Below are 10000 nucleotides of genomic sequence, written 5' to 3' on the forward strand. Positions count from 1 at the left end.
GGTTCTGAGTCTCCAGTGAGGAGTGTTGTATTATAATCTGGTTCTGAGTCTCCAGTGAGGAGTGTTGTATTATAATCTGGTTCTGAGTCTCCAGTGAGGAGTGTTGTATTATAATCTGGTTCTGAGTCTCCAGTGAGGAGTGTTGTATTATAATCTGGTTCTGAGTCTCCAGTGAGGAGTGTTGTATTATAATCTGGTTCTGGTTCTGAGTCTCCAGTGAGGAGTGTTGTATTATAATCTGGTTCTGAGTCTCCAGTGAGGAGTGTTGTATTATAATCTGGTTCTGAGTCTCCAGTGAGGAGTGTTGTATTATAATCTGGTTCTGAGTCTCCAGTGGGGAGTGTTGTATTATAATCTGGTTCTGAGTCTCCAGTGTGGAGTGTTGTATTATAATCTGGTTCTGAGTCTCCAGTGAGGAGTGTTGTATTATAATCTGGTTCTGAGTCTCCAGTGAGGAGTGTTGTATTATAATCTGGTTCTGAGTCTCCAGTGAGGAGTGTTGCATTATAATCTATCTGGTTCTGGTTCTGAGTCTCCAGTGAGGAGTGTTGTATTATAATCTGGTTCTGAGTCTCCAGTGAGGAGTGTTGTATTATAATCTGGTTCTGAGTCTCCAGTGAGGAGTGTTGTATTATAATCTATCTGGTTCTGGTTCTGAGTCTCCAGTGAGGAGTGTTGTATTATAATCTGGTTCTGAGTCTCCAGTGAGGAGTGTTGTATTATAATCTATCTGGTTCTGGTTCTGAGTCTCCATTATCACATCCTAGCTGACACTAATCTAGAATATGACTCATTATCACGTCCTAGCTGACATTAAACACTAATCTAGAACATGACTCATTATCACGTCCTGGCTGACACTAATCTACAATATGACTCATTATCACGTCCTATATGACACTAATCTACAATATGACTCATTATCACGTCGTGGCTGACACTAATCTAGAATATGACTCATTATCACGTCCTGGCTGACACTAATCTAGAATATGACTCATTATCACGTCCTGGCTGACACTAATCTAGAATATGACTCATTATCACGTCCTGGCTGACACTAATCTAGAATATGACTCATTATCACGTCCTGGCTGACACTAATCTAGACTATGACTCATTATCATGTGAACACAAAGCAGGAAGCTGCTGAGTTAGCTACACGTCCTTGTTACAGTCCCATTTCTAACACTCTAATACTCATACATGAATAAAGGAGAGAGAGAGAGTACAGAAAGTGTCGAGTCGTGTCCCAAATGACACCCTATTCCGTTTTTAGTGCACTACTTTAGACCAGAGCCCTGGCCCAACGTAGTGCTCCATATAGGGAACGGTGTGCCATTTGGGACGTAATAAAAGTCTACAGTAGCTAAGCTTCTCAGTCACTCTGCTGATACACAGAGACATGTTTACAGACACATTCACAAGCACTGGATGCAGAGATGGAGACACAGTAAGAGAGAGAGAATAGAGGAGAGATGGAGAGACATGAAGAGATATAATAGAGGGAGAGACAGGAAGAGGGAGCGAGAGAGATAATAGAGCAGAGAGGGAGAGACAGGAAGAGAGATAATAGAGGAGAGAGGGAGAGGCATGAAGAGAGATAATATAGGAGAGAGGGAGATACATGAAGAGAGAGAATAGAGGAGAGAGGGAGAGCCAGGAAGAGAGAGAATAGAGGAGAGGGGGAGAGACGGGAAGATGGAGAGAAATGAGGAGAGAGGGAGAGACAAGAAGAGGGAGAGAATAGAGGAGAAAGGGAGACAGGAAGAGAGAGAGAATAGAGGAGAAAGGGAGAGACATGAAGAGAGAGAGAATAGAGGGAGAGACAGGAAGAGGGAGATAATAGAGGAGAGAGGGAGAGGCATGAAGAGAGATAATATAGGAGAGAGGGAGATACATGAAGAGAGAGAATAGAGGAGAGAGGTAGAGACAAGAAGAGAGAGAAGAGGAGAGAGGGAGAGACAAGAAGAGAGAGAAGAGGAGAGAGGGAGAGACAAGAAGAGGGAGAATATACGAGAGCATCACTGGCTTCTAAATGAAATTCTCCACAGATGTTTAAAAATCAAATCACCACACTTATGGTAAACACTGAGTCTCAGAGATTTCTCTCTTTCCCTTCTGCTCTCTCTCTGTCTCACTCCTCTCTGCCCAGACTATAGATAAATATACCAATATCCCTGTGAGTGAGAAGGGAGGGAGATAGCGAGAGAGAGGAAGAGGAAGATAGAGAGAGAGGAAGATAAGACTAACCACTTCTGCAAAAATTGGAAAACACTAAACAAACAACAACACGAAGAGATATCTATCCTAAACAGAGATGTATGGTTAAACCACTTCTCCAATCGTTATGGCCCGATAACAAACAACAAACAGCAAAAACATATACATGATCAAAAGACAAATCTTAGAATCAACTATTAAAGACGACCAGAAACCCACTGGATTCCCCAATTACATAGAATGAACGACAATACAACTCCTCCAACCCCAAAAGGCCTGTGGTGTTGATGGAATCCTCAATGAAATGATCCAATATACAGGTTACAACTCAAATCAAATCCAATTATATTAGTCACATGCGCCAAATACAACATTACAGTGAAATGCTTACTTGCGAGCCCTTAACCAACAATGTTTTAAGACGTTAAAACCTGTTAAGGCTAGGGGGTGCTGTTGTCACTATTTATGGAAATCGTCTAATTTTTGAAACGGCTTCCTACAAAATTCTTGATCGTACAATATGCATATTATTACTATTATTGGATAGAAAACAGTCTATAGTTTCTATAGGCGTTGAAATTTTGTCTCTGAGTGGAACAGAACTCATTCTACAGCAATTTCCCTGACATGGAGTCAGATTTCACACATTTTGGCCCCTGTTCTGGAGTCAGTTTTAAGGCCACTATTATTGCTATGAGTATACGGACACTGCTTACGTCTTCCCCTGGATGCCTTTACGTGATGACGCTTTGAATGGTATCGATTGCCCAATCACAGCCACTATAAATGAAAAAAATCCTGTAGGTAGGAACTCTTTTCTAGGTGCGTCAGGCGCGCGGAGGACACCGACCTACTGTTTTTCCAAGCATTAGTGTAGCCAGTTATATTTCTCCGGTCATATTTTTACTCGTTATAGGAGTTAAAAACATCATAAGGTAGTTAATTTAAAGCGTTTTATAGCAATTTATATCCGTTTAGTGCGATTTTGGGACATTTATTTCTGAGCCACTGTGAATCTCTGGGCACCGTTCCAGTTCATGCCGAACGCAATGTGCATTTCTACATGGCAAGAGGACAGCTTTCCACCAAAAGACGATTAGACCCAAGAAAGGATTCTTTGCCCAAGATACTGATGGAAGAACAGCTCAAAGTAGGAACAATTTATGATGATAAATCGTGTTTCTGTCGGTAAATGTTAAACGTTTAGGACGCCATCTTTTTTGACGTAGCTTCGCTTGGCACAACCTGTATTGAAAAGTAAGGATAATTTAAAAAATGTAATTCCGCGATTGTATTAAGAATTAAATTGTCTATCAATCGCTGTCCACCCTGTATTTTTTTGTCAAGTTTATGAGTATTTATGTATAAGACTAGATCACTGTCTAATATGGTGCAGGACATTTTCTGACCAGCTGAGCTACTTTTGTCATTGTCTAACCATGATTTTGGTGGCTAAATATGCACATTTTCGAACAAACTCTCTATGTATGTTGTAATATGATGTTACAGGAGTGTCATCTGAAGAATTCTGAGAAGGTTAGTGAAAAAATTTAAATATTTTGGCGATGATTACGTTATCGCTCTCTTTGGCTAGAATCAATGCTCTGGTAATGTTTGCACATGTGGTATGCTAATATAACGATTTATTGTGTTTTCGCTGTAAGACACTTAGAAAATCTGAAATATTGTCTGTATTCACAGGATCTGTGTCTTTCAATTACTGTACGCTGTGTATTTTTAAGAAATGTTTTATGATTAGTAATTAGGTAATACACGTTGCTCTATGTATTTATTCTAGTCTAGTTGTGACGGTGGGTGCAATTGTAAACTATGATTTCTACCTGAAATATGCACATTTTTCTAACAAAACCTATCCTATACCATAAATATGTTATCAGACTGTCATCTGATGAGGTTTTTTCTTGGTTAGTGGCTATCAATATCTTAGTTTAGCCGAATTGGTGATAGCTACTGGTGTTGAGAGAAAATGGTGGACAAAAAAATGGTGATTTTTGCTAACGTGTTTAGCTAATAGATTTACATATTGTGTCTTCCATGTAAAACATTTGAAAAATCTGAAATGGTGGCTTTATTCACAGGATCTGTATCTTTCATTAGGTGTCTTGGACTTGTGATTTAATGATATTTAGATGCTACTATTTAATTGTGACGCTATATTAGCGATGCTACTCAGTGTGGGGGGGTGGGGGGGGGGGGGTGCTCCCGGACCCGGGGTAGAGGCTCGTGAAAGGTTGATGTTGTAAATGACTATTGTAGCTGGAAACGGCTGATTTTTTATGGAATATCTACATAGACGTACAGAGACCGATTATCAGCAACCATCACTCCTGTGTTCCAATGGCACGCTGTGTTAGCTAATCCAAGTTGATCATTTTAAAAGGCTAATTGATCATTAGAAAACCCTTTTGCAATTATGTTAGCACAGCTTAAAACTGTTGTCCTGATTAAAGAAGCAATACAACAGTCCTTCTTTAGACCAGTTGAGTATCTGGAGAATCAGCATTTGTGGGTTCGATTACAGGCTCAAAATGGCCAGAAACAAAGACTTTCCTTCTGAAACTCGTCAGTCTATTCTTGTTCTGAGAAATGAAGGTGATTCCATGTGAGAAATTGCCAAGAAACTGAAGATCTCGTACAACGCTGTGTACCACTCCCTTCACAGAACAACGCAAACTGTCTCTAACCAGAATAGAAAGAGGAGTGGGAGGCCCCGGTGCACAACTGAGCAAGAGGACAAGTGCATTAGAGTATCTAGTTTGAGAAACAGACGCCTCACAAGTCCTCAACTAGCAGTTTCATTAAATAGTACCCGCAAAACACCAGTCTCGATGTCAACAGTGAAGAGGCGACTCCGGGATGCTGGCCTTCTACAGGCCAGAAAACGTTGCTTGCGCCACACATGAAATGGTATGAACTCTGAACTACTGATCACTCAAGAAGAAGTGAGTCCTCGACTACAGCCTAACAGACTACAGCCTAACAGACTACATCCTAACAGACTACAGCCTAACAGACTACAGCCTAACAGACTACAGCCTAAAAGACTACAGCCTAACAGACTACAGCCTAACAGACTACAGCCTAACAGACTACAGCCTAACATACTACAGCCTAACAGACTACAGCCTAACAGACTACAGCCTAACAGACTACAGCCTAACAGACTACAGCCTAACAGACTACAGCCTAACAGACTACATCCTAACAGACTACATCCTAACAGACTACAGCCTAACAGACTACAGCCTAACAGACTACAGCCTAACAGACTACAGCCTAACAGACTACAGCCTAACAGACTACAGCCTAACAGACTACAGCCTAACAGACTACAGCCCAACAGACTACAGCCTAACAGACTACCAGACTACAGCCTAACAGACTACAGCCTAACAGACTACAGCCTAACATACTACAGCCTAACAGACTACAGCCTAACAGACTACAGCCTAACAGACTACAGCCTAACAGACTACAGCCTAACAGACTACAGCCTAACAGACTACAGCCTAACATACTACATAATGTTTACTGTTCATTTTTATTGTTTATTTCACTTCTGTTTATTATCTACTTCACTTGCTTTGGCAATGTTAACATATCTTTCCCATGCCAATAAAGTCCTTAAATTGAATAAAATTGAGAGAGTGGTATATTTCTAGATGTGTAAGTGTGTGTGTGTGTGTGTGTGTAAGTGTGTTTTTTGCAAGTCTATGTGTGTGTTTACAGAGATAGTCAGTGATGGATGTTGAGAGTACTACTGGGCTCCATGCTGCCTCTAATCCTCCAATCAGACGGAGCCACAGCCCAGCAGTCATATTGCCTGGAAGACCTGCAGATACGGGAGGAACACTACAATACAACAGGGGATTCTGGGAGAGAGAACCAGAGAATAGTCTGGGGGGAGAGAGAGAGAGAGAGAATAGTATGGGGGGGGGGGATAGAGAGACAGAGAGAACCAGAGAATAGTATCTCTGGGTCTGCTGGGGGACACAGTGTCTCTGGGTCTGGTGGGGGACACAGTGTCTCTGGGTCTGCTGGGGGACACAGTGTCTCTGGGTCTGGTGGGGGACACAGTGTCTCTGGGTCTGGTGGGGGACACAGTGCCTCTGGGTCTGGTGGGGGACACAGTGTCTCTGGGTCTGGTGGGGGACACAGTGTCTCTGGGTCTGCTGGGGGACACAGTGTCTCTGGGTCTGGTGGGTAACACAGTGTCTCTGGGTCTGCTGGGGGGGACAGTGTCTCTGGGTCTGCTGGGTAATAGCTTCTACATCTGATAAGAATATTTCATCCACTCAGCAGCTCTAGTGTTTATCTGTAATGCACTGTGTGTTGAACACAAGATGGTATGTTGTGTGTGTGTGTGTGTGTGTGTGTGTGTGTGTGTGTGTGTGTGTGTGTGTGTGTGTGTGTGTGTATATATTATATATAAAGATGTGAACCGTGAGTGAATACATGAGAGGACATATGAAAAGACCAGATGCTTCTGGGGTCGTGTCCACACTTGACACTTAAAATGTGACTTCTGCTTTCAGAATACGAAGGTCACATTGACAAGACGGGTGTGAACGCACAACAGTCTCTTTGTGGTGGGATTGTGTTCCGATCTGTTGGACCACTTCAGAAGGCGGTCAGGGGATGTGTTGTGTGTGGATTTCTCCTCAGTCTGGAGACACAAATCAGGCCACAGAAAGCAAATACAGAGGGGCGACATCATCCGCACTCCTCACACAAGTCTCCATAAAACGGGTTTTGTGACCGAGAGGAACCTTTTCATTGTAAAGTCGGAGGAGAGACTTTCCTAGCGTGTGAGGAAGGTGTTTTCTGGACTCATAAATGCTAACCAGCTAGCTAATATTTGTTTGGCGAGATTTCTGCAATCACTTTTGCGTTGCTTGCTAGCTTGCTACAGATGTTAGCTGGCTAGTTAACTACAGAGGTTAGCTGGCTCGTTAGCTACAGAGGTTAGCTGGCTCGTTAGCTACAGAGGTTAGCTGGCTCGTTAGCTACAGAGGTTAGCTGGCTCGTTAGCTACAGAGGTTAGCTGGCTCGTTAGCTACAGAGGTTAGCTGGCTCGTTAGCTACAGAGGTTAGCTGGCTCGTTAGCTACAAAGGTTAGCTGGCTAGTTAGCTACAGAGGTTAGCTGGCTAGTTAGCTACAGAGGTTAGCTGGCTAGTTAGCTACAGAGGTTAGCTGGCTAGTTAGCTACAGAGGTTAGCTGGCTAGTTAGCTACAGAGGTTAGTTGGCTAGTTAGCTACAGAGGTTAGCTGGCTAGTTAGCTACAGAGGTTAGCTGGCTAGTTAGCTACAGAGGTTAGCTGGCTAGTTAGCTACAGAGGTTAGCTGGCTAGTTAGCTACATAGGTTAGCTGGCTAGTTAGCTACAGAGGTTAGCTGGCTCGTTAGCTACAGAGGTTAGCTGGCTAGTTAGCTACAGAGGTTAGCTACTGCTATCAGTTGTTGTGTTATCATATTGTTCCTATTGCCGGTTGTAGAATGCATACTGGCATTTGAATATAGCTCAGGAAAAGGGAACCCGGGGACATGGTGGACACGGCAGACATTTAAATGTAGGTGTCGATCTCTGCTGGCTGTGTGTGTTTCTGTCTCCTACCTCGGCTGGCTCTGTCAACGTGCTGCAGGTCGTCTGAGAACTTGGTGACCTCTGGGAACTCCTCCTCACACACTGCAGCCAGGAAGTGGAGTAACGTTGACTTCTGGTCAGCTGACTTTGTGTCCTTCAGCTGGAATCACAAAAAGAGTTCACCCAGTCAGGTTACACACCGTTACACCCAGCCAGGTTACACACCGTTACACCCAGCCAGGTTACACACCATTACACCCAGTCAGGTTACACCCAGCCAGGTTACACACCGTTACACCCAGTCAGGTTACACCCAGCCAGGTTACACACCGTTACACCCAGTCAGGTTACACACCGTTACACCCAGTCAGGTTACACACCGTTACACCCAGTCAGGTTACACACTGTTACACCCAGCCAGGTTACACACCGTTACACACCGTTACACCCGGCCAGGTTACACACCGTTACACCCAGCCAGGTTACACACCGTTACACCCAGCCAGGTTACACACCGTTACACCCAGTCAGGTTACACCCAGCCAGGTTACGCACCGTTACACCCAGTCAGGTTACACACCGTTACAGCCAGTCAGGTTACACACCGTTACACCCAGTCAGGTTACACACCGTTACACCCAGGCAGGTTACACACCGTTACACCCAGTCAGGTTACACACCGTTACACCCAGCCAGGTTACACCCCGTTACACCCAGTCAGGTTACACCCCGTTACACCCAGCCAGGTTACACCCCGTTACACCCAGTCAGGTTACACCCCGTTACACCCAGTCAGGTTACACACCGTTACACCCAGCCAGGTTACACACCGTTACACCCAGCCAGGTTACACACCGTTACACCCAGCCAGGTTACACACCGTTACACCCAGCCAGGTTACACACCGTTACACCCAGTCAGGTTACACACCGTTACACCCAGGCAGGTTACACACCGTTACACCCAGTCAGGTTACACCCAGTCAGGTTACACACCGTTACACCCAGTCAGGTTACACACCGTTACACCCAGGCAGGTTACACACCGTTACACCCAGTCAGGTTACACCCAGGCAGGTTACACACCGTTACACCCAGTCAGGTTACACACCGTTACACACCGTTACACCCAGTCAGGTTACACCCCGTTACACCCAGTCAGGTTACGCACCGTTACACCCAGTCAGGTTACACCCCGTTACACCCAGCCAGGTTACACACCGTTACACCCAGCCAGGTTACACCCCGTTACACCCAGCCAGGTTACACCCCGTTACACCCAGCCAGGTTACACCCCGTTACACCCAGCCAGGTTACACCCAGCCAGGTTACACACCGTTACACCCAGCCAGGTTACACCCCGTTACACCCAGTCAGGTTACACACCGTTACACCCAGTCAGGTTACACCGTTACACCCAGCCAGGTTACACCCAGTCAGGTTACGCACCGTTACACCCAGTCAGGTTACACCCAGTCAGGTTACGCACCATTACACCCAGTCAGGTTACACCGTTACACCCAGCCAGGTTACACACCGTTACACCCAGCCAGGTTACACACCGTTACACCCAGCCAGGTTACACCCAGCCAGGTTACACACCGTTACACCCAGTCAGGTTACACACCGTTACACCCAGTCAGGTTACACACCGTTACACCCAGCCAGGTTACACCCAGGCAGGTTACACACCGTTACACCCAGTCAGGTTACACCCAGGCAGGTTACACACCGTTACACCCAGTCAGGTTACACACCGTTACACCCAGTCAGGTTACACACCGTTACACCCAGTCAGGTTACACACCGTTACACCCAGTCAGGTTACGCACCGTTACACCCAGCCAGGTTACACACCGTTACACCCAGGCAGGTTACACACCGTTACACCCAGTCAGGTTACACCCAGGCAGGTTACACACCGTTACACCCAGTCAGGTTACACACCGTTACACCCAGTCAGGTTACACCCCGTTACACCCAGTCAGGTTACGCACCGTTACACCCAGTCAGGTTACACCCCGTTACACCCAGCCAGGTTACACACCGTTACACCCAGCCAGGTTACACCCCGTTACACCCAGCCAGGTTACACCCCGTTACACCCAGCCAGGTTACACACTGTTACACCCAGTCAGGTTACGCACCATTACACCCAGTCAGGTTACACCGT

General features: G+C 45.3%; 1 protein-coding gene across 1 annotated transcript in view; it reads right to left on the bottom strand.

The window, feature by feature from the left end:
- Window positions 1-10000, bottom strand: part of LOC129847465 (protein diaphanous homolog 3-like) — a gene marked incomplete at its 5' end in the record, with an annotated part of 65731 nt that overhangs the window by 15248 nt on the left and 40483 nt on the right. The window contains 1 exon segment of the mRNA XM_055915264.1: window positions 7859-7988. Coding sequence (XP_055771239.1) covers window positions 7859-7988 — 130 coding nt within the window.

Source organism: Salvelinus fontinalis, unplaced genomic scaffold, assembly GCF_029448725.1.
Source record: "Salvelinus fontinalis isolate EN_2023a unplaced genomic scaffold, ASM2944872v1 scaffold_0857, whole genome shotgun sequence".
Taxonomy (NCBI): Eukaryota; Metazoa; Chordata; class Actinopteri; order Salmoniformes; family Salmonidae; genus Salvelinus; species Salvelinus fontinalis.